This window comes from Populus euphratica, unplaced genomic scaffold (genome assembly GCF_000495115.2).
Source record: "Populus euphratica unplaced genomic scaffold, PopEup_1.0 scaffold38.1, whole genome shotgun sequence".
NCBI classification, from domain to species: Eukaryota; Viridiplantae; Streptophyta; class Magnoliopsida; order Malpighiales; family Salicaceae; genus Populus; species Populus euphratica.
Window position 1 is genome coordinate 628,548 of NW_011499911.1, and position 25,856 is coordinate 654,403.

A 25,856-nucleotide genomic window follows, 5' to 3' on the forward strand; every position below is an offset into this window, starting at 1 on the left:
AAAGATGTTCATATTCTAAGTTCTAATGTTTATTTGTATTGTTTAACTAAGCATGCAATGCAAATCTTAAATTAATTATTTTTTGCCAATATTGTTTATATTTCACAGAAAATAAATAATTGTGTTGATATGAGACAATATCCATGATGGCTTGTGATATTGATTTGTGATATATATAAGAAGATATTAATAATTTAGTATGATATTAGTATAAGGAAAACTCTTTCTGAAATTCAGTAAAATATATATTAAGAACACAATTATCTTAGTTCATACATTACCTTTAAAAGCAATATCGTGTAATTGTATGCTACAAGATAAGAATGTTACACAATTCAAAGGAAAACTCTTTCTGAAATTCAGTAAATTATATATTAAAAACATAATTATCTTAGTTCATGCATTACCCTTAAAAGCAATATCCTGTAATTGTATACTACAAGATAAGAATGTTACACAATTCATATCATGTAATATACAATTAAAGCATGGTATATGCTGTCACCCAAAATTAAAATAAGAAAAAAATTATGGTATGTTATCATTGTGAATTCTTGCAAAAGATACTAGCAATATAAGGAAAGCACTCACCACCTCTACTTTTTTTTTTTATGACTCATTCTTAACCTTTACTCTCTCTCTCACCTGTCACCCAAAATTAAAATAAGAAAAAATTATGGTATATTATCAATGTAAATTCTTGCAAAAGATACTAGCAATACAAGGAAAGCACTCACCACCTCTACTCTTTTTTTTTTATGACTCATTCTCAACCTTTACTCTCTCTCTCACACAAAAATATTTTTTCCATACGCCACAAATTCATAAGTTAATCATGCAGTTCTAATAATGTTGGTATAAACTAAATAAAAATATATTATACAAGAACAAAATGTGACATTATATAGTAGAGAGACCTAATAAAGTATTAAAGAGATGAACTAAGTATATAAATCCAACAATATCAAATTTTATTATTAGATACAAGAACAAAATGTGACATTATATAGCAGAGAGACCTAATAAAGTATTAAAGAGATGAACTAAGTATATAAATCCAACAATATCAAATTTTATTATTAGGTCGAATTTAAAATTTAAATCACTAGAAAATAATCTTTTAAATAGGAGAAATTATTAATATAAACCAATATACAATTCTAAGCACACAAACAGTATTCATATCGTGCAATATACAATTAAAGCACGGTATGTGCTGTCACCCAAAATTACTAAACTAAGGAAGAAAATATCATTGTGAACTCTTGTAAAAGATACCGGCGATCCAGGGCAAGTGCTCTCCGCTTCTACTTTATTGACTCGTTCTCATCCTCTACTTTTCTTTTTTCTCAAGCTAAAAAACGTGCTTGAAAGATAAAATGAATAATTCAGAAAGGGACATCATAAAATTCAAGGATAATAAGAGCAAGCTCATGGCAGTCAGACAGGTTCAAAGAACGTGCTCGTGAACCTAACACCCTCCTTGTGTTCTTCATGCCCGAGTCTACTCCCCACCAGTAACAACAGACACAAGCAAGCATTTCCCTTTAACCAAATCCCAAGAGAGTCTTCATTCGATTTCATCTTTGAGATTTTCATCCATGGCGAATATGGCACAGAAATCTGGCAAGCCTCAGGACCAGGTATCAAACTTTGCCCATAAATGCAATCTTTTGAGACAGTACTTGAAGGAGAGAGGGAGTTTTGGAGACATTAGCCTTGGAATAAATGGAAAGGCAGAAATTAAAGGTACACTTAAAAATTAAATTTGTTTCCTGGTTTTCTTTCCAGATGCGGATGCAAGAGTCTCTTTTTATCTCTCCGATGCTTGCTTATGCGACTTCTGTACATGTTTCTTATCTTCTCTCTGTTTAATATCGTTTTTAGGCCTTGAGACGCGTATTTCACCGGCAACAACATTGAATCTACTCAACAACATGGAAATCTCTTCTGATCAGATCACTTCAAGGCAAAACGCTATGGCTTCTGCAAACATGATGACATTCATGGATTTCATTCCTCAGTTTGTGGGCTCTGGTCCTCCAGATTCTACTGATGACGCTATTAACAAGGCTGATCACTTGAGGTACCAACAATGAACATATATATAGAGGCAGAAATAAGCCTTTGGCTCCAAATATTATTCATCTTCTAAAGTTGTTTCTGTTTTTATGACAATAGGAAATCGTCTCCAGTGGATCCTGAAACCGCCCAAATGACTATATTTTATGCTGGGAAAGTGATTGTTTTTAATGACTTTCCGGCAGATAAGGCCAAGGAGATCATGGCTTTGGCTGCCAAGGGAAGCCCAATTAGTACAGATGGGTGTCCCAGCTCTGCTCCTGTACTAAGAAAAGTCAGCTCCACGAATTCTGTTGCTGCGCTTGATTCCAATAAAGGCCAAGAAAGACTGCAATTACAATCTCAAGCTAATGCTTCAGGTAAACAATTGTTTCATAATCTACTTGTTCGAGTTGTTAATGATTTTTAAGCTTTAATCGGTGAAGTAATATCCTTGTAATAACCATTTCTTTCCCTTTTTTTCTTTTTCTTACAGATGTGCCCCATGCTAGAAGAGCTTCACTTCATCGGTTCTTTTCCAAGAGGAAAGACAGGTACTAATATGCTCAAGGTTTACTTTTATGCAAAAAAAATGAAAATTCTGGGCAGTCTTTTACTGCGCCAAGTCTAAATACTGTTCTTGTTTAAATAATCAACTAGTTATCTTAAATCTTCTTGGGATATTTTTCAGGGTTGCAGCAAGAGCTCCATATCAGATAAACAACCCAACTCCGGATCATCCTAGGCCTCCCAGATCTGAAGAAGACAGCAACCCGTTTCTTGCCCTAGACGAGGGCCAATCATCAAAACAGCTCGAGCTTAAATTGTAGCTACTAGCTAGCTAGAGATTACTTAGCTCACCATTCAGTTAACGTGGCATGATTAGTTCAGTTTAATTAAAATCGTTACTCAGTTTACTTACAATGTTGTTGTAGGTATATTTTGTGCCTTGTTCCCACATACAAATTTTTCAATCAATCCCTTGTGTGTATACATATTGTGAATCCACTGCTGAAGATTTTCATGTTAATTATTTCCTTTGTTTATATATTCCATTGATTATGTGCCTTGATTTTGGAGGGGAACATGGCCATAAACAAGAAAGAAGAAAGAATGGTTTATTTATTCTTATCAGTCTCACGAGATTAAGAAGAAAATAAAGTACAAAAGTCTTGCTGGTATTTGATGCTTCATGGGTTGACTTCAGTCTGCCGTCACGAGATGGCTACAATAATTCATACGCTGTTCAAAAGAGAAAAAATGAAAAAAAGAATAACCAAAATATGATTGGAGTCAAAGCACCTCCTACCTCTAAAATATGTTTTAGAAGCAACTAGTTTTTTTCCATGGAGTATGCTAGAAGTTCCTTCTTCTTTTTTTCCAGCCTAAAAAAAATATTAAGATATTATTGAGTGAAAAAACTAATGCATAATAGCCAAAACACTTATAAAATATTTAAATGATAACATATTGATCTTTTAAAAAAAATATTGAGATAAAAAAATATTGGATTGACTTGAATCAATAATAGTTAAATTGTAAAACATGTGATCTAGGTGTAAGATCATGATAAAACCATGAAAACCCCATATAAAATTAAAAAAATCTAAATATAATGAATCAAAACGTTAAAAAAGGACCAAAAATTGACTTGAGTAAATTTATATTAATATTTGACGCATCACAACCCGGGCCAAAATTTTCAAATGTAAAAAACAACAAAGTTAAGAGGATGTTAGGAATTGTAAAGAAGTAAAAGAAATTCAAGACTCGGGTCATTGATTCAATTGAGTTTAAAATTAATTTAATAACATAAAAAGACATGTCTAATTTAATCTTCTAAAATTATAATTCGTAAAATCTCAGATTTTGACTCAATCAAGAAATTTAATTTCAAACAAAAATTCAAACAAAGAAAAAATAATGTCTAATTTAATCTTCTAAAATTATAATTCGTAAAATCTCAGATTTTGACTCAATTAAGAAATTTAATTTCAAACAAAAATTCAAACAAATAAAAAATAATGTCAACTCATGCTAATTTGTTAAGTCTGTAACCTGAATCATTTGACCAAAAGAACCAAATTCAAAAAATCCCAAAGCCTAATTTTCAACTAATTAAATGTTGTTTTTAGAAAAAACCATCATTAGCTTATAAGACTTGTGACCCAAGCCATTTGATTGAAATTACTAAATATGAAAAAACCGCGATATCTAATTCTAAATCAACCAAATATTGAAGAATAATTTCTTTTTAAAAAAACCATCCACATAAAAGGATCCAAAAGAAGAAAGAGTAATTCAAAGCTAAAAAAATAGGTGCAAGCCCACTTGAGTTAACTTGAAAAACTCTAACGTCAGGTCATGATATTGAGATAACCTGATAAAAAAAATAAAGAAAACCACGAAACCTATTTTGTACAAAAAATCAATGTCAAGTAACGAGATCGAAAAAAAAATGAAAAAGAAAAGATGTCAACCCATTTTAGCTTTTAAACCTATAATCTCAGCTATTTAATTAAAAGTACCAAATTTAAAAAAATCATGAAGCTTAATTTTTTTTTAAATCAAATGTTAAAGGATAAAATTAAAAAAAATAATTATACAGAAGAATCCAAGAGAAAAAATAGCAATTAAAATAACAAGGATCAAATTTTAAAAAATAAAAGGATGAATAATCTTGTACTGAAAGGTTAAATTGAATAGAAGAATTAAATTAAAAAAATAATTAAAAATAAAAAACCAACAAAATAATGAAAAATAAATTTTAAAAATAACAAATTAATTTTTTTATTAAATGATAAAATTGAAAACAATTGAAAGTTTATAAAAGGGGCAAGAACAAAAATAAGAAATAAAAAGAATTTGGACCAAAATTAAAGAAAAAAATAATAAATTTAGATTGAATGATAAAATTTAAAAAAATCAAAAACCTACAAAAGAGTCAAGGACAAGAAATACAAATAAAAAGATTGAGGAATGACACTCTTATAAGTGAAGTTAAAAGGACTAATTTAAAATTTTAAATGACCATCACAAATTCCAAGGAAGGAGAAAGAAAAAGAAAATGAAAAATATTGTTCACAACAATCAACCAGGAAACAACTAACACGCGTTGTATCTTGAGGAAGAGGACACTACAGGGAATCCAATGACATGACTAAAGAAAGTTTTTCACTACTGGAGTTAGCCGTATGTATCACCCAAATACAGCAGAGTGACTAATGCACTAACATAAGAACGCATTAGCAACTATTTTTATTTTTTATTTATTTTTATCAAATTATCACATTTCTCTGTGGATCAAATAATGATTACAAAAAACCATTTATGAAATTACACAAAATACCTTATAGACATGCCTTGAGAATTTTATTTTTTAAGAGCAATTAGGTCATTACATTACGCTTAAAAAAGTAAAATCCAAAAATGCCCTTAAGCCATAATCAAGTGTTTTTTTTTACTTTTAAGGGTATTCAAGTAATTCTATAATGTAAAATAAATGAAAAAAGATTAAAGTAACCCTTGACAAATATAAAATGACAGATAGATCAGTAAAACACCATTTTACTTTATAAGGTTTGTTCAATTAATTTTTTTTGTTACTAGCAAAATTGTTAATTTAATATTACATTCCATAATAAATCAAGGCATGTGTATAGTGTTTTTGCCATATGTTTTAGGATTTTGTAATTGGAAACCAAAAGTCATAAGTTATGAATTTTTAAATCTCACATAACACAGAGACATTATAAACATTACATATTAACATATAAATTTAATATTAACATTATTGTAAAAGCTAGCCTTGTGGGTTGATGTGGGGTCTTAGCTGGGTTTTACAAAGTAAAAAAACTAGAGTTGTAATTGACTCGGTCAAACCCGAGCGACTTGTTAGGTTGACCTGAAATTTAAGTGACCTAAAATCTAGGTAACCCAATGAAACTTAGATGAGACTTGACTATTTTTTTTCCATAAGCCTTTTATAATAAATGATATCATTTTAATTCATAGATAAAAATCTCAACTTCCTAAAACATGCAACTACCACACTTGAGTTTCCAATATACTTCTTTTTTATTTTTTCTCTCATAATTAAGGGCCTTAACCTTATCAGCTCATCCTATAATATCTCATTTTACTTCAATTAATTCATTAACAATAGGGAGTCCTCCCTCAACCTTTCCCTTTATCCTATTATGGGAACCAACTGCTAGATTAACCATGACATTAATGTCTCTAAAAGTACATCATCCATTGGGTCAGGGGGTTTAAACACTAATGTTGTAGTTACAATAGGCTTTGTGGATGAGTTTTTTTTTTGTGTGATTTTTAATGGGGTAATATTTTTTTTTAAAAAAAGAAAATAATATTACTTTATATAAAGAAAGATGAGAGATTGAAGGGTTTGTTATTTTAGGTTTGGTGAGATGAGATTTAGGAACAATGAGAATAATATGAGTATGGATAATGGAGATATAAGTGGTGGTGTAAGGGGATTAAATGGCAAGTTATCCGAAAGGTAAGCTTCATGTTTGATTTATCTTGAAGTGGTTACTAATAATGAGGATTGATCATGGGCTGAGTTTTAATGAAGATATAATTTTATCTAGGTATGTTTAAAAATGTTTGGATTTGTTTTTGGTGTTTCTTGGTTTTGATTTAAAATTATGAGATCTAGGTGCAATGTTGTTTTAGATATGATTTTGTGGGTAATTTTTGTATTTTATGTTGTTGTTTGTTTTGTGATTGGATTTTTAATTATTCGTTGAATGGTGTTGTGTAGTTTTTTATTAGATAGCATATATAATTATCTATGAAATTTTTTTGAGCCTGCAATTTGATGATATGTATTTTGGTTGAGTTTTTAATTTTCAGGATTAACCCGAGTTATTTGTGACCTGATCATTTTTCTAGGTCGATTCCTAGATTGAGTTTAATAATTATAATAATAATAACCATAATAAATAACAAATAACTATAACCACAATAAAAGTGGCAACTTTATAAAGAGACGCTAAATTATGTTTAACTTAAACACAAATAAGATCAGTGAAAAAACACTTTTAGATAAAGTTCACCCTAACTTAATTTATAATGTGAATACAAAAAAAAATGTTTTGCATTATTGAAACTATTAACCTTATGACTATAATAATGGTTTAGTTATATGTTTTGATGATAACATAAACATGAGATATAATAAAATATTATTTTGATATAGTTTTGATATATGCATATCACATTATTAATGTCATAATGTATGTTATACTTAAATGATTTAAATAAAGATATGTTAATATGTCGTGTGTGTGTGTGGTGCACATACCTTTGCAATGATATAGACAGATTTACAACATTTAAGAAATCATCAAATAAGCAAAAAAATGATTTGTGAGGTTAAGAATAAAAAACTTGTATAAATTATAATATGACTTTCGCTGATCAAGAATTTGTTAAAGGATTTTGCCAAAAAACATTAAAGTTGCTTAGGACACCTTATAATACCCACACAATCTAAGTAGATCCAAAAGAAATTAAGAAAACCAAGAAAAGACCAAAACATAAAAATGAGACACAATCTAGCCAATAGTTAAAATGATTTTACTGTTTTGGAAATGGCAAGGTAGTAGCCAAAATAATTAAATTGTTTCACAAACTGGTATAACGTTTTCTTAAAATGAATAGTTCGTTTCTAGAAAATTTCCAGAAACTTTTGAGGTTCTTTAAAATGATCTAACCAATTCTTAAAATGGTTTGATCGATTCTAAAATGGACTAACTAGTTCTGTCAACGGGTAAAAAACTGTGTCTAATGACTAGTTTCTGTTTTCAGCTTATAAATAACCTTTTACTTGCTCAAAACACGTGGAGAACTTCTTGAGCAAAAATCTAAGTATATTCCCTCTCAAAAACAACTTATAACACTTTTGTTTCACTTACAATTATTTTAAAAATAAAGTTTGATGTGAATTGACAAAATCTTTTTAAAGAGTTTCATTGCTATTCCAATCAATTCTACTAAAAGAGTATATTGTGAAAAGTGTAAGTGATATTTAAATCACTTGAAAAAGTTTTTTAGAGACAAAATTACGAGTGATTTAATAATTGTTCTTTAACAAATATTAGTGAAAGGTTTTCTAGTCATTAGCATGTAAAAAAATTATGGATGATAATTTGATTCTAAGTTTGCAAAAGGATTGATTTTGATGTTGTATCTGCAAAAACGATCATGTAATGATTTGGTCTCAACTGTAAAGAAAATTGGTATGTGATGATGAAATTCTTGAACGAAAGTTCAGAAAGAGAAATATATGGTTTGCTGAACCTCCAGAAATCTTGGTGTAATTTTTCTAAATTCTCATTCTTTAAATTGTTTATTACTTCCACATTTTGTTGAGTCTTTAAAATTACATATTATTAAATAAAAAGTTTTTAATTTATAGTTTTACCTTAAATATCTCATTCATGTTTCTTTTAATTATTTATGTTACCTTAATTTTAGAAAAATATAAATAACCTTTAAATGGTTGCAAACTTGGAATTACTAGAAATTTCTAATAGAAGGAAATGGTTGTTAATCTAACATGGTGAACCATTTTGCAACTAATTTTTTCATTGCAAAATTTGCTATATATTAGATAAAAAATCACAAAAAATACTAAAAAATTAAAAAAGTTTATAAAGAACCATGATATCACTAAATGAACAAATTGTAAAATTGATTGTAAAGTAATGAATTTTCTATAAAATATTTTACTAAAAAAACTAAAAAACATATATATTTCTACAAAATATTTCACAAAATAAGTCTAATAAGTGAACTTTCCTGAAAAAATAAAGGAAAACTCCACACAATTTAATTTCATGAAAAAATACTGATTCAAAATTTTCTACTCTCGATATAGTTATAAAATCCAACATGAATCAGCGTATCATTCCAAGACCTGACCTTGATCAAGGAATATATATATTCCAAGACCTGACCTTGATCAAGGAATATTTATATTTTTTTTTTTTAACAACATCATTTAAAGAAAAAGAACTTATATTAATATATTGGATCTAAACCCAAGACTTGGACCGGATGATTTCTAGATCATATTTTATAATTATGATATTTAAGCAATAGACCGTGGGCCGGACCGAATCCCATCCTCTGCCCTCCCCTCCCCCGACCTTGAGCCCTCTCTCAATAACCCAATCAATGATCACCGTCATAACACCTGTCATTTCTCCACAGCCAGTCCTCACAACTCATTTTTCAAACCTCGTAATTTTATCAATCGCCCCTAAAAAACAATAAAAAAAATTGAAGTATAAATACTCTCTCTAGAGCCACTCGTTGTCCTCCCTCCCTCATTTTCTCTTTCTTTTCTTTCTTTTTTTTTTTTTCTTTTTTTTTTCTTTTTCTCCTTTCCCAATTAATCGATCGATCGAGGCCTCTCCCTTTCCTTCTTCTTTTCGAACCCTAAAACCACAACAATACCGAGAGAAAAGCAACACCCACCGAATTTCTTTTTCTTCTCGAGAAACAAACAACAAGGGCCTCTATTTTTCTCTTTCTTTCTAAAAATGCAACAGCAGAGGCTTAAACAGCAACAACAGGCACTGATGCAACAAGCTCTTCTCCAACAGCAGTCAATTTACCATCCTGGTCTCCTCGCTCCTCCTCAGGTGCTCCCAATTGTCTTATGCTTTTCCTTATTGGTTCTGATTAAGCGGATTGCAACTATGGCTATCGCATTTCTAGAGCTATTTAGGGTTAGGTTTTGGGAGCTCAAGCGGGAGGATTTTGGGTTTCCCTTTTTTCTCAAAATTTTATGGCTTTTTTATTAAAATTTCGGGGTTTTTAATTTCCTATTGTGACTACAAGCTTACTTGCTTGCTTTTTTTTTTTTGGTTCTTCTGGGTTTTGTTGGAAATAAATGAGAAATTAATTAATTTGTGTGTGATGTGTTGTTTTCTGAGGACATTTAATGAATTTGATGATATCTTTTTGTTCTTTTCATAACTTTCATGCTCCTACAGCTTGGAAGGTTAAAGTTAGAAATCAAAGAAAAATCTTGGGTGGCTGTGTTGTGCCTTATCTATCTTATCAAAAGAACATCAACTTCATTATGGGTCTTCTTTACCCATTTTTAGTTGGTGTGTTTTCATCAACTTGACAGATAAGTTTTGTGTATCTAGGCATTTTTTCTGGTCATTTCCAAATCACTGTCTTCTTCTATGGGCTTCTCTGTGTTTATGCACGTGTTCTACTCGTGGGGGAGTGAATTATCAAATGTCCTTTATGTTAAGTTTCACAGTGGGGTTTATTAGGCCCTGTTTATTTGTTATCCCGGGAATGCTGTAAACTGTTCACGTTGTGGGCTTATGGTGTTCTTTAATACAGAGGGATACACGTCGTTTCCAGTGAAAAGCAGCAAAATTTGGGTCCATTTTCTTTAGAAAATTTAAACTTAGCCTTCATTTCAGTCGGTTTACTTCTTGACCGTTATCATCACAAAACCACATCAACTGATGGTTCTTGCATTAATTGAAGGAAAAGCAGGACAAAACTTCCATTTCTATACCTTTTGTTATAGTAAGGGGGGGGGGGGGGGGGTGTGGTTGTGATGGGTTTTCAAACCAAAGCTTCCATCTGGGGATTGGTTTTCTACTGAGAATTCAACAATTATTGAGATTAGGAATCAAGAAAACTCATCTTTATATAGTTTGTTCTCTTAACATGACCAGTGTATTTAAGAAGATAAAAGGCTAACAATGATTAGAATGTGAAAGTGTAACTAAAGGATCTTTTTGTTGTTCAGTGTCTTGTTTGTGTCAGCATTAGTCATCCAGGCAATCCTTTAGGCCTGCTTTAAGAACTATTTTATCTTCCCATTTATAGTTTGTTGTGTCCATGCTTCTGAAAGCTGTGTGCTGTTCTAGATTGAAATGTTTTAGATCTGGGTCGAGATTGAGAGGGAGGCATTTTTCTTTTTAAATTCCATTTTCCTCCTTTTTCCTTCTGTTTTCTCATTTTTATTTTGCAGATTGAGCCAATTCCAAGTGGAAATCTGCCTCCTGGTTTTGATCCAAGTACTTGCCGCAGTGTGTGAGTATTTGTCTTAGACATTTTTCCTTTTTATTTATGTTTCTTTTCTTTTCTTTTTTCTTTTTACATGTTTGCGCATGCAACTGCCCACCGCTTCTACTTTCTTACTGATAGTATCTTCCTTGGCTGAATTTCTTTCTTTTTTTTAAAAAAATAATCTTTTAAAAGTAATACTTATTTATGCTTTTCTTCAATTTTAACTTAAATTGCGTTAATAGTCTGATGACCAATTATCTGCTATATTTTGTTTTTTCTAATTGAGGAAGGTTACTTATATGTTTATTTATTTTCCTTTTTTCTTCTTTTTTTAAAACTTCTAGTTTCTTTACTTCTGAAAAAAATGCAGGTACGTGGGAAACATCCACACTCAGGTAACTGAACCCCTCCTCCAAGAGGTTTTTGCGAGTACTGGTCCCGTTGAAGGATGCAAGCTTATCAGAAAAGAAAAGGTAAAAAAAATTTCAGTGGTGTAAATTAAGTCTGAGATATTGTATGCTAAATGGAAAGGATCTATTTGTTGTATGTTTCTATTTTTTACTATTTCATGTAGTTTGTAAGCTTGTCTGCTATTTTTGACATCTCCAGTGTCTCCACATTTGCAGTCATCCTATGGATTTATTCACTACTTTGATCGCCGAGCAGCTGCGCTTGCTATATTATCTCTTAATGGAAGGCATCTGTGAGTAGCTCACTTTTGACGGTGAATTATTTTACATTTGTACCGATCCTCCACACTCTAGCTTAAATTGTTTCAGCATCTTATTACTGCACTCTTTGCAGATTTGGTCAGCCTATCAAAGTTAACTGGGCATATGCTAGTGGTCAGAGGGAAGACACGTCAGGTTACCTCTTTTTTTATGTTCTAAATTTTATGCTCATTTTAGATATATTGGCATGTATAAACATGGACATCATTTCATTGTGCAGGTCACTTCAACATTTTTGTTGGAGATCTTAGTCCTGAGGTTACTGATGCAACATTGTATGCCTGCTTTTCTGTTTATCCCAGTTGTTCGTAAGTTTCTCCTCCCTCCCTGTCTTGCTCTCTGCCTGTGTCCACCTTTGTTGATCTCAGTGTTTTCATGTCTTAAGTTGTTGAAAACATAAAGTTAAAAAGTTGGAAAATGCTTGCTTGATGGTTTATCATCTCATTTCATTGGTGTTACAAAGCTGATCACTGTAACTAACCTTGTTCTGGTTTCAGAGACGCAAGGGTTATGTGGGATCAGAAGACTGGGCGTTCAAGAGGGTTTGGGTTTGTTTCCTTCCGAAATCAACAGGTATTGTATTCATTTAGTGCACATCTTTTTCTGTAATTTTTTATTTATCATGATTCTGACATTGTTTTCCTTTCAGGATGCCCAGAGTGCGATAAATGACCTAACAGGTATGGATGATGGTCCTCAGAAGAATTGTTTAATGGTTTAGGGGTGATTGTTTCCTAAGTACGGTGTATTAAGATAACTGTTTCAACAAATAATGGAAAAAATTTAGAATGAAATTTATTCTAGTTAATCAAATTTAGAAGTGGAATAAGAATGTGATACTTACACTCCCATCATTCTTAATTTGCATTTCTACTTAATCAAATTGCCAATGACTGAAAATGGAAAGGAGCTGAGTTATGTACTCCTCTTTGTTGTTGCTGGGAAAGTTTAGCATTTTGGGATGCAGTGCTGGAATTTGTACTAGTTTTCATTCTTTCTCTGAAATGGTCATTACTGATATTGTCCCCCTAAATTTGAGGTCCTAGGAAGGAGAATTTGGTAATCATTTGGTGCCTGCATGAAATTATGCGCACAAGACATGAATCAATACACTTATTATTCCTGGAGGTTTTTAACATAGCTGTCAGCATAAACAAAAGTTAATTAGTTAGTTACACATCATAAGGTTGTACAATCTAGTGATATGTGATTGATTTTCTGAAGTGGGGAAGTTTGTCAACCGAAATCATTACGATTCTGTTGGATATGCTTGCTTACGGTCACCTGGCTTGCAGGAAAGTGGCTCGGTAGTAGACAGATTCGTTGCAACTGGGCATCTAAAGGTGCTGGTTCCAATGAAGACAAACAAAGTTCTGATTCAAAAAGTGTGGTGGAACTAACAAATGGCACATCAGGTCAGTTTTGCAAGTTTTTAAATGTTGAGAATCAGCAGTAGATGTATAATGCTTTATCTCCAAAGATGGGTGTGGATCACCATTATTTTCTCATAGAATGTGGTGAATTGCCGTAAGCTTCTGGATTGTTTCAACATCTCATACTTTTGTAACAGAAATAATTCCTTTTGATCTGTTATCTCATTTTCATGGTTGTTCACAGGTTGCTCTATGATTTGTTACTCTCCTTTGGTTTTGCGAAACAACTAAGATGGTAAATTATTCCTACTTTTCTTGTGCAGAGGATGGCATGGAGGCACCAAATAATGAGGCTCCTGAAAACAATCCTCAGTATACCACTGTTTATGTGGGCAATCTTTCTCCAGAGGCAAGAAACTTTTCTTCCTATCTGCATGTTCTTGCAATTTGTACATTGTTTGGGCATGCATCTCCATTTGATTGTCTTTTTCAAAATGCTCTTTGCTGTATCTATTATGTCTAGGAGAATGGTAGAATTTGGAAAATCTTAGAAAAATCCGATGTGTTTTTTTTTTTTTTTTTAAACTTCTTATGTTCAATCAATTGCCAGGTAACTCAGCCTGTTCTCCACCGCCATTTTCATGTTCTTGGTGCTGGAGTTATTGAGGAGGTCCGAGTCCAGAGAGACAAAGGTTTTGGGTTTGTGAGGTTCAGTACTCATGCTGAGGCAGCTTTAGCTATTCAGATGGGAAATGCCCAATCACTTCTTTGTGGTAAACAAATAAAGGTATGTTCGATTGTGTTATTCTCATTTATTATCTAGGTAAAAAGAGTGTGTTGTAATGATTGAACAATAACACACTCTTTTTCTCCCTTGGAAATAGACTTTTAAATACTTTTGCCCATTTTTATAGTGCTCATGGGGTAGCAAGCCCACTCCGCCAGGGACAAGCTCAAATCCACTACCCCCACCTGCTGCTGCGCCTTTGCCTGGGATCTCAGCTACGGATATCTTGGCATATGAGAGGCAGCTAGCATTGAGCAAGATGGGTGGTGTCCATGCCTTTATGCCTCCTCATGGGCAGCTTCCTCTAAAACAAGCTATGGGAATGGGTGCCGGAGCAAGCCAGGCAATATATGATGGTGGTTTCCAGAATGTTGCTGCTGCCCAGCAACTCATGTACTATCAGTAACAATAAAAGCTGACGCCACATGGCACCTTTATTTCCTGCCTTTGCCAGTGTTATTTCAGTTCTCAGCAATTAGGAAGCCCTTCTGTTTTCTCTTTATCCGGCTGAGGTGGTTACCAACCCGCATATTTATATCATCATATGTTTGCCATTTGTGTGGATGTATACATGTATGTTTTTCCTTTTCTACCATGTAGGGATGAGTGTTCTCTATGATGTAGGGATGAGGGATCTTGGTTATCAGAGGGAGTTGCCTATTTAAGATGACAGCAGTATGCTTTAAACCGTTTGAGTATCTCGGCCCTTGTCTGTTGTATGAGATTTTTTTTTTAAGATTTGTTTCGAGGTATGTGGATTTTCAGGTCTGGAATGTGTGTGTTTGATACAAGCTTTTCTTGTCTACGCCTGTGCGCTGTGCCTCCATGGTTGCTCGTGTTAAAGCTTGTGCCTTCTAGGAGGCCTGTCTCTTTATCCGATATGAAACCAGTGTGTTACGTGCTAATCAGGTCAAATATGCTTCTTGGAAATCACGTCATCCGTCTTAAATCCAGTAAAGCATTGAGCCTAAAATGGTTTCGGACCCATTAATATTTTAGCCCTAAACGTTATCTTTGTATGGTGGACCTGGTCAATAAAAATGTAAATCCCGGAGCCTTTGCTTCGAACCATCCTCATGTTCGAGCAATTTACCCCCTCGAAATTCCAGCCGAACAGAATTGACTGCTATTTCTTGTTTTTATCTCTACAGAACTCACGCAGCAAGAACAGTTCGCAGGTGGTGTTTTTCTTATTTCGTGGATTCAAATGAACCTTTGCAGTTTGAGGACATTATCATTCGAAAGAAAAAAACAGAAACATTATGTTTTAGTATTTTTATTATGTTTACTTAGCTCTATATGTTCCTAAGATAACGAAATGATCATAAATTTATTCATTAATTATTTCTCTCACAATGTGCAACCTCTACTCTTTTTTCTTTGTTTTGATAGTATATAATATTTATCTTGATTTAGCTCACTCTCTAGGTTCGTATAGCCAAATTCTAATTATTTTTTTTAATGAAATTTCAAATTTCAATATATTTAAGAATACAATATTTTAATGGTTGGTTTATAGGTCAATCAAAAGTTTTTGTTCAAAAATTCATTTCTTCACTATATAAGAAATTATTCTACGAATTATGAATGAGTGTCTACTTCTACCTATTTTTATTTTTGAGAAATTTAAGAATATTCAATAATAAAGTTAATAATTTTTAAAAGGAAAGAAATAATGAATACACTAAGAAAAATTAAATTTTAAAAATAAAAGTGATTATTATTGTTTTGATGTAATAAATATTCTAACACTCAAAAAGTATTTATTTTTTAAAAATAAAAATTTTAAACCACTTATTTTATTTGAATGGTCTAAATAATATTTATGTTATTTAGATAGGATAATCCTCTATTTTTTTTATAAAGATAGAGGTGAATTATTTATTTTTAAGAAATTCTAAACCCATAATTGTTGTACTAGTAAAATTGTTTTCTATAAAGTGTTATAGGTATATATTTTTATTATAATATTAATGAGGATTAACCTCCTTGAAAATTGATATCACTCAAAATTTTTTCACTTTAATAATTATAAAAAAATATATTTTTTTATTTTTTTAAAAATTATTTCTGATATTAATATATTAAAATGATCAAAAACATAAAAAAATATTAATTTAAAATAAATAAAAAATAATTTTTTAAATTTATAAATTTTAATTTTTTTTAAAAAAACAAGTACCGAATAGGAATCCATTTAGGTATTTCAGTTTAGGTTTGTGCCTTTTATTGATACTATATTCTACTACCACCGTCTTACATTTTCCTTCACTTTCGCTCTCAGCATCCAAACACCACTTTAAAACCTCAGTTTTCCCAGAAAGTGAGGGAAGAAAACAAAATCCGGGTATTTACATGAAGCACTCAAAATCTCAAAGAACTCAGCTTGGATACTTTATTTCAGCTCTCAAAAGACTTTAACTTGCATTCAAAGTCTCTTCCTTTCCTCACTCCTTCCGTGTTTTTTCTTGACTTTCTTATAATCCAAACACCATAAAAGAATTTGAATTCTCTAGGAATTCAGTACGGGTTTCTCTTGAAAAGTCTAAAATACTTTCCCAGATTTTCCTTCACTATTCGTATGATCCTAGCACTACGAAGAATTAAAATTCTAGATGGGGGTCTTTTCTTTTAAGGTCTCAAAAATTGGTACCAGGTTCCGCCCAAAACCTTCTGTTCAATCAGATACTGTTTTTGATGAGGTCTCAGAAAATTCCAGAGAGAGCTCGGTGATTGGCTCAAAGAACGAATCATCTACGAGAAAGGGCGAGGTAATTTTGGCAACTTGGTTACTCTTCTCGATCGAGGAGCAAAAAATCGAGTGAGAATTAAAATAAAAAGTTCAAAATTGATTGTGTATTTTGGATGATGTTAGATTTCATAACGAATTGCCATTCAAATCTCAATTTAGCTTAGTTAAATAAAAGAAACTGGTTACTTTTCAGGAGGGTAATTTTTCAGATTCTAAAATCTTAATTTCTTTTGTTTTATGACATTCTCATTGCAACTGATTTGAAGATTAATTATATGCTTTGTTTTGGTTATCATTGTTTGGATTTTTTCCGTTTGTCCGTGGATAATTATTTGCTTATCAGATCTTTTCAGTATGATGTTATTTGAAGTAAAGCATTGACCCTTGATTCTGTCCTCTGTCTTTCTTACATGCCTAGAACTCTGAGAAACTTTTCCAACAATATATGTATTGTAATCTAATGAATTGAAGTGGTTGTCGATGTGATAAACCTCAATTTCTGGTAATTCCCGATGGGCTTGAAATAAAGTTATGTTGCCAAATGATATGTAGTGCATGCCGCCATTCTTTTTTTTTTCCTCTTCAATTTAACATGTGATTTGGTTCCAAACAGACAGTAAGAGATGGTAATGGAAAGTTAAAACAATTTGTTTTCTGTGAATATCAGTGTTATTAGATTAGATGGTGGTCTTTTTTTGCTTCCTTAATTATTATCCTTCTCACTTTTCAATTTATAGCAATGGTGAAGCTGTCTTGTTGATTGAAAGCCCTTAAATTACTGGGTGTGAATTAAGGGGTGGTATGGATGTTATATTTTATCCCTTGCTCTGTATTTTCTATACCATAATCTATGGTGTTCTGTGAAGTAGGCTGACATCTTTGAGGGTGCTGAGGATGCATTAGCTGTCTCAAGTTTATCCTTCTCTGGTAAAGCACTTAGCATATCTGCATGTTGGATTGATTCAATTTTTCTAGTATATTCTATCAAGTTTACATTCTGAGTTCTTTTGGTTGTCTCTTATTCTTCCAGGACATGAAGTTTCATTGACATTGAATCTCTATCCAGATGGATATTCTATAGGAAAACCCTCAGAGGTTAGTCTGAAAAGTGTTAATTCTGCACAAAATTTTAAGAAAGTGACTTAAAGGAAAAAAAATCTATTTCCATACCATCTTTATGTTAAAGTGTAAGTCCAAGTAGTTCATATGTTTTCAGATAGAGGCTGCTCATCAGGCTCCACTTCAAGATGGTCAGAAGTTGTTGCATCCATATGATAAGACTTCTGAAACGCTCTTTTCAGTAAATATCAACTTATACTTTTCTTCTCATCTGTGAGGGATTTTATTTTGATTTTTTATTTTCAAATTGAAAATTTTATGCATGGAGCACCTAGATCAGACATTTTGGTGCAGTAATGCATATATTGTATGACATGTTTTGGAACTTATCCATTGCTCTTTTAATTAACCTATTTGTTGCAAGTAAGATGCATTATGTAGATTCATTTACTGCTCAGCTTGATTAATTCTACACAGACTATTCAGATTACATGATCAGCTCAGGGAACTTCTTCGTCATCATAACTACCCCATTTAAGTTTCTAAAATCCATTGATGAGGCAGTTTTCCTATTTACCTAACAAATCATGTTGTCTGCTTTGTAATTGCTCTTTGGATTTCAACTTCACTGTAAACTTTCTTAAACTGACTTACTGCTGTTTATGTGTGCATGTATTTTGAGGCAATTGAGTCTGGCCGGTTGCCTGGAGATATTCTAGATGATATTCCATGTAAATATGTAAATGGAACACTTGTATGCGAGGTAAGCAATTCAAATATAGTCACTTATCTTTACTAATTGGTGTTATGCTTGGTCCTTTTTATATTTATAAACTGGAATAATGATTATGAATGCTTTGAGTAATCACTTAAATTCACTTGAGCATTTCATGTGAGCATGCATTCACATGTGTGGAGAGCAAGAAGTTATTGAAGCTCATGCATTTGGAGGTTTCAGAGTTTGCTAATCTGTAAACATTTCCAGGTGCGTGATTATCGGAAATGCGCTTCCAAGCAGGGGTCTAGCGTTCCATTTATGGATGGGCTCCCTATTGTAAATAAAGTATGCCTTAGGATGTCATTGGAGAATGTAGTGAAGGATATCCCATTGATCTCTGATAATTCTTGGACGTATGGTGATTTGATGGTAAGTGTGTTGAACTCATTCATCAGAAAATAAATCTAGAAAATCAATTGAACTGCATTTTTTCCTTCACTTTTTGCTGCAGGAAGTAGAATCTCGGATTTTGAAAGCATTGCAACCACAGCTTTCTCTAGATCCTACTCCCAAATTGGACAGGCTCTGTAATAGTTCAATTTCAACCAAGGTGCTATATTTAGAGAGTTAAATAATGTTCTATGGCTGAAGGAATTAGTTATATATTTCTCAACCCTGCTGAATGTCATTTGCAGCTCAATTTAGATCTGAGAAGTTTTCGCAGAAACAGATTAAGGCAGACACCTGAAGTTACTGTCACATCTACGAACAGAATCCATGGAACAAATACTTGCATCAACCGAGTGCCTGAAAGCTCTAACAGTAGGCTTGGAGATTCAGGAATCATTTCAGGCAATGTGATGCCACAGCATGTTCAGGAGAATCAGACAACTCAAAACCTTGGCCCTAGCAGCATGATGGCCTTAAGTGCAAGAAGCTTTGCTCCAGATGGCAATGTTCCAACACTACCTTTGGTATCCCAGCAACAGAGGTATCAAATGAGGATTTCCCCAAGAAATATGCAGGATCAAGGGTCAGGGTCTCCTGCCAACATTTCCGGAGCTGCCGCCTTCGGCCAGGACAAGATGGTTGCTCACTGCACCATGAATTCTGCCGCTCTTCTTGGGAAGAGGGAGAACCAAGATGCACAAATGTCACCTTTATCTAGTTTTAGTAAGAGACCAAGGCTTACACCAGCAGGTCCTGATGTAATTCAACAGCAGCAAAGGGGTCTGCATATGGATGGCCTCCATGAATCAGAAATAAACCGGAAGAATTCACTACTACAGCAGCAAGCAATGACAAGAGGAATTCAGTATGCCAATGTAGGCACTCAGAAGTACGCACACCAGATGTTAGAAGGGGTTGTACATCAAAATGCTGCAGCAACATCATTTGCTGCAGGACATCCAGGTATGAGACATGGTCTCAAGGAAGAACAGTTTGAGACAGAAAAACTGGATGGTTCAGTGCTTAGTCAGGGTAAAAATGATATGCAGATGATGGAAACAGAAACAGGCCATTTGGAAACACAGCAACCATGGTTACAGCAAAGATTACCACAACCTGTCATGAGATCCAATTTCCCTCAGGCTGGATGGAACAATCTCAGCCAAGATTGTAGGAAGGAGGAACAGCCCCAGAAAAGGAAACCAGCACAAAGTCCTAGGTTATCTACTGGGGGTTTAGCTCAATCACCTCTATCATCGAAATCCGGGGAATTGTCTAGTGGTTCAGCTGGACCCCATTTTGGAGCAGCTGCAGCAACTGCTGCACTTGGGTCATCACAAAAGGAGAAGTCAGTGGTTGCTGCTGTTGGTGGAACCCCATCTTTGACTTCCAGTGCTAATGATTCCTTGCAAAGGCAGCACCAGGTTCAAGTTGCTGCAAAACGGAGATTGAATTCCCTTCCTAAAACCCTGGTAATGAGCAATGTGGGGTCTCCAGCAAGTGGCAGCAATACAAGCATTCTGTTAAATGCAAATAGTCCTTCAATTGGGACCCCACCTATGGCTGATCAAAGCATGCTTGAAAGATTTGCAAAGATTGAAATGGTGACTATGAGGTATAAAAGGTTTACTAATGTACCATCCCATTATTCTTTTATGTGTCACTCTTTCCTTTAATGTATAAATTTGTAGTTACTGTAATCCTACCTTCAGACTGTTTAAAGCTTAAATGTCATTCCACAGAGAGCCTGGGTTAATCAGATTTTCTTTCCTTTTACTAAGCATCAATCAATTCTACTTCATGCTAGGAAAATCCATATTTGATCCATCATTTCATAGTTCTTCTTTTTTAACCTCTCTCTCTCTCTCTCTCACACATGCATGTGCACACACACGCACACTACATTTCTCTTTATTGTTATGTTGGGGGCGGGACGAGTGAGCTGGGGGGCAGCACCCTCATTTTTTATGCAATTTAATGGTATCAAAAAGCAAAACCTTTTCCCTTTCTGTCAGCTTGATATCTTTTGGGTGAGAACATCTTGATTTATGTTTCTCTTAGAAGTCCAATGACATTGTTATATCTTTTTCTTGTTATTCATTTTCCAATTGCTTCTGTTCCAGGCATCAACTCAACTGCAAAAAGAATAAAGTTGATGATTACCCTATCAGGAAACCAAAGACCTATACACTTCAAAATCTGTCTGATCATCTCTCCAATTCAACCAGTAATGAGGAGTTCAAAGATGATACTAATGCAAGGCAGTTATCAAAGTCTCTTGTAGGTGGCAATATGAATATCTGCAAGACAAGATTTATGGATTTCATAATAACAGAACGAGTACTTCAAGGTTTGTTGTGTTATTGATGAAAAATATAGTCTATTGCCTTTGACAATATTTATGTATCCCTTTTGTGTTGCTTCTGCAGGGAATGTTGTTTCTTATGTTCAAAGGGTACGGAATAAAATGATCATGTCAGAAAAGCCAAATGATGGTACTGTGGTGATGCATTATGGAGAAGCAGATGACTTTGATGTTCTATCTGCAGAAGATTATCTTCCTACGTTGCCCAATACTGTAAGTGGTGTACAAATTTCATTTGTTGGATTTGGATATAATGGAGGTCTATTCTAATAAGGTCTCGCTTATAATTTCAGTGGACACTGCATCTTCCTAATTTTCACATCCAGTAGACACTGGGTTATGGATTATGGATATTTCAGCTTTTATATTCTCATATTAGTATCTTCCAGTTGCATTGCCATTTGCCATACTTGTACCTCATCCACTGTTAATTAAGCTAGGATTCTTTTTGACCCTTTCATTTGCTGCTGCTTCATTGAGTATATTGCTGTTACTCTCTGGATTTGCTTATACTCTTGAGTTTGTCCTTTCTCACAAACTTTAGTAATAAGTATTGGACTTCATTTGATCATTCTTGTGAGCATGGCTTCATCAATCAGAAAGATTTGTTGTGGCAGTTTGACTTAATAGTTGATGTGTGGGCTGACAATTCTTCAGTTTTCATAGTATTGTACAATTTTGTTTGTCACATCAATATTTGCTTATACTTCAAGCATGATTATTTGTCTAATTTACTTATCTGATTGATATATGTTGCAGCATTTTGCGGATTTGCTTGCAACACAATTGTTTTCACTGGTACGTCTTGAAGGAAATGATTTCTTGCCCAGAAACTCAGATTTCAGATTATCTCTTCTCTTTGCAATTGAATTTAAGTAATGCAATTGGCTTTACCAGATGATGCGTGAAGGATATATTGTGGAAGATCATATTCAACCAAGACCTATCTGCACTAATATTGCTTCAAGCAATCAACCAAATGTTTCTGGAGGCCCTCATAATAATTCACCAATTGAGGTGAAGCAATACAATGAAGCAGTACCAGTTCAGCCATGCAATGATCTAAAGCCAACTCTTGGCAGTAATGCATCCATTAATTCTTCCCACAATCTACTAGCAAATACAAGGATGCTACCTCCTGGAAATCCTCAGAGTCTTGTGTCTGGAGTATCAGTGCCTGCAAGACCACAACAGCTAGACCCACAACACTCTCTTCTGCAGCAGCAGCAGCAAAATCAACATGCTTTAATGCATCAACAAAATTCACAATTTCAGAGGTCACAAATGGTGCTTCCATCAAATTCACTCTCTCATTTAGGTGCAATTGGACCAAATTCAAACATGCAGTTGGGTGGTCACTTGGTAAACAGGTCTTCTCTTCAGCTCCAGCTGTTACAACAGCAGCATCAACAGCAGCAGCAACAGCAGCAACAACAGCAGCAGCAGCAGCAGCAGCAGCAACAACAACAGCAGCAGCAGCAGCAGCAGCCACAAATGCAGCAGAGGAAAATGATGATGGGACCTGGAAGAGCTATGGGTATGGGAAACATGGTGAATAACATGGTTGACCTAGGAGGTCCGGGCAATGCTGCGGGCATTGGAGGTGCAAGGGGAATGGGACCAGGAAACTCTGGACCTATGGCTTCTATAACTGGCATGAGTAATGTTGGCCAGACTCCGATGAATCTGGGTCAGACTGCAAATATCAACACAATAAGTCAGCAACTTCGTGGTGGACACATGACTCCTGCAGCTGCTCTGACGATAAAACAAAGAATGAGCCCAGCAAGCATGATAGGGGGCCCTCAGTCTGGTATAGCCGGGATGTCAGGAGCCAGACAGATGCACTCGGGCTCTGCTGGTTTTCCCCTGCTGGGTCAATCTCTTAACCGAGCCAACATGAATCTAATGCAACGAAGTCCAATGGGGCCTATGGGTCCACCAAAGTTGATGACTGGGATGAATCCCTACATGAACCAGCAACAGCAACTGGAATTACATAAACAGCAGCAGCAACTGCAGTTACAGCAGCAGCAGCAGCAGCAACAGTTTCAGCAGCAGCAGCAGCAGTTACAGCAGCAGCAGCAGCAGCAGCACCAACAGTTACAGCAGCACCATCAACGTCAACAGCTGCTTCTGCAGCAGCAGCAGCAGCAGCTGCAGCAAGAAACAACTTCAACTTCTTCATCGCTACAGTCTGTTGTTTCACCTTTACAAATAGGGTCACCGGCAACCATGGGAATTCCACAACTGAACCATCAAACCCAACAACAGCAACCCCAGCAACAGCCCAGCCCGCAGCAAATGAGCCAACGGACCCCAATGAGCCCACAGTTGAGTTCAGGAGCAATCCATGCCATCAGTGCTGGTAATCCAGAGGGTTGCCCCGCTAGTCCACAGTTGAGCTCTCAAACCCTTGGTTCTGTTGGAAGCATCACAAATTCTCCAATGGAGCTCCAAACTGTGAACAAAAGCAACCCCGTTAGCAATGCATAATCAAGTTCAACATTTTTTGGTCTTGCTTCTTGAGTTATGGCTCTATTTCCTCCCATTTAGAGCATGAGAACTCTCGGTATTTCTGTGCAGAAATAGAAAGCTGATATTGCAGTCAGATAAATGGACTAAATTCCGTAGCATTGGAGCAAGCTGGAAGGAGAAAATTCTCATCATGTGTAGTTACTTTAGTAATCTAAAACTCGAGCTGCTAAGTGTCAGCTGATTTGCTATTTGTGTTCTTGTGGCATATTTTATATACAGCCAAGTTGTTGATTAGCAATTTTGCAACAACGAACCATGTAATAAGTATGCATAAAGGAACCTCGCTGGCGTAAAATTTCCATGGTATAGGATTTTGCGGACATAGGGGTACAAAAATTGGGCATGGTCTAGCCTGATCAGTCGTAAAATCCAAAGCTATATATTACATTTTATATATTATTGTTAATAATGTAATTTTACATGATATAACTAGGAATGTGTGAACTCAGCCAGCAAAAAGATACTATAAATGATTTATTATTTAAAGTCTTTTTTATCAAATAAATAAATAAATAAATAAACAGTTTTTTTAAGCCATGAAGGTGGAATAGTTTTATTATTTGGTTGTTGGAATGAAACGCTTAAAGGTGTGTTTGTTTTGGAGGTTGAAATTGAGTTTTGTGTATGGGATCTACTAAAAACGTTGGAAAAAACCAAAAAAAAAAAAAAGTTTTTAAGGCTGTGTTTTGTGTATAATTAGGTTGTATTCAACTTTAATTACAAAAGCTAAAAAAGAGAGCAGAGCTTCTCCCTCTGGGTGGAAGCCATTCTTCTTTGATGAGATGGATTTTGTGTGATTGAATAAGAAGAGAGATTGGATATGACATGTCAACGTGATCGGCAATAATTGAGGAAGGCAATTTCAAAACCCTATATCTCCTGATGTTGGAAGACCATGGAAGGGTTTGTAATCAATTGAGGAAGGCAATTTCAAAATCCATGATTTTAGAAACTAGAGGTATCCCAATAAAAGCTTTGACTCAAATTCTTCAAAGCTTTGACTCAAATTCTTCAAAGCTTTGACTCAAATTCTTCAAGCTGAAATGTCGACTTACAAATCCTAGTTCAAATTGATTTTTATCAAAGTTAAAGGTTTGCTTGATGGACACTAAACAATTGTTTTTTAAAAGGATTATAAAAGAAAATCTATATTGCAATTCACATGCTTAATCCACAATCATTACAGTAGGCTTATGCATTGGCATAGATTATGATAAGTACTTAAAAATATATTTTTATCAAGGTTTTATATCATTATTCTGCACTTGAAGTGTTAATAACTCCTTAACTAAAGCATGTTTTATAATAACAAGTCTAATACCATAAGATACCTTTAATTTATGGTAAATGTTCATCCTAAATGTAGGCCTATCACATAAATTATCACATAAATAAAAGGATTGATTGATAAGTTGAAGTATTGAAATTGAAAGGACAAAGAGAGGGCCAAACTTAGAAAATAGATGCTGGTGTAGTCCAAACTACAACACTATTCGGTAATTAGGTCATATCTAGAGCTGTAGATCTCAAATTTAGGTTTGCTTTATATGGATGGAAAGCTAAGACATAGGCCTAAAACTTTCATGTGTAAGTTAAGACTCAATTATACTGTTTGGAAGTCCAAATCTTAGCAACAATGTAGAAGTCTGAATCTGTCTTGTAGCTCGGACACTATTCATTATTTAGCTTATATCTCGAGTTTTAGAAGTTCAAATAACCTCAATTTTTTTTCTTCTGAAAACCTAAGACAATTTTCTAGAACTTTTATGGGAAAGGTTGATTCAAATTCTAACATTATCGATGATGTTTTATTTAGACAAGAAGATAAGGATTGCCACCAAGTCAAGATGTGGTCATCTACTCAACAAATTAGTCATCAAATCAATAGTTGTCATCAAGTCAAGATGTGGTCATCCATTCAACAAATTAGTCATCAAATCAATAGTT

General features: G+C 34.0%; 3 protein-coding genes across 3 annotated transcripts; all 3 read left to right on the top strand.

Moving 5' to 3' along the window:
- Positions 1-1,412: 1,412 nt before the first annotated feature.
- Positions 1,413-3,094, top strand: LOC105133980 (protein TIFY 10A). Its single transcript, XM_011038175.1, has 5 exons — positions 1,413-1,749; positions 1,888-2,086; positions 2,182-2,441; positions 2,558-2,615; positions 2,753-3,094. The coding sequence occupies exons 1-5, from the start codon at positions 1,602-1,604 to the stop codon at positions 2,889-2,891; spliced, it is 804 nt and encodes a 267-aa protein (XP_011036477.1). The 5' UTR covers positions 1,413-1,601; the 3' UTR covers positions 2,892-3,094.
- A 6,303-nt stretch (positions 3,095-9,397) lies between these two features.
- Positions 9,398-14,796, top strand: LOC105133981 (oligouridylate-binding protein 1B-like). Its single transcript, XM_011038176.1, has 12 exons — positions 9,398-9,737; positions 11,099-11,160; positions 11,507-11,609; positions 11,763-11,839; positions 11,941-12,002; positions 12,088-12,175; positions 12,365-12,440; positions 12,517-12,547; positions 13,163-13,282; positions 13,564-13,649; positions 13,851-14,027; positions 14,155-14,796. Exons 1-12 carry the CDS (start codon positions 9,636-9,638, stop codon positions 14,431-14,433), a joined length of 1,263 nt encoding a protein of 420 aa, XP_011036478.1. The 5' UTR covers positions 9,398-9,635; the 3' UTR covers positions 14,434-14,796.
- Positions 14,797-16,217: 1,421 nt separating this feature from the next.
- LOC105133985 (uncharacterized) lies at positions 16,218-24,215 on the top strand. The gene is made up of 12 exons (XM_011038183.1): positions 16,218-16,798; positions 17,649-17,706; positions 17,810-17,874; positions 17,996-18,079; positions 18,521-18,601; positions 18,824-18,985; positions 19,068-19,166; positions 19,252-20,621; positions 21,130-21,356; positions 21,436-21,584; positions 22,131-22,169; positions 22,269-24,215. Exons 1-12 carry the CDS (start codon positions 16,643-16,645, stop codon positions 23,865-23,867), a joined length of 4,089 nt encoding a protein of 1,362 aa, XP_011036485.1. The 5' UTR covers positions 16,218-16,642; the 3' UTR covers positions 23,868-24,215.
- The last annotated feature ends 1,641 nt before the right edge of the window (positions 24,216-25,856 follow it).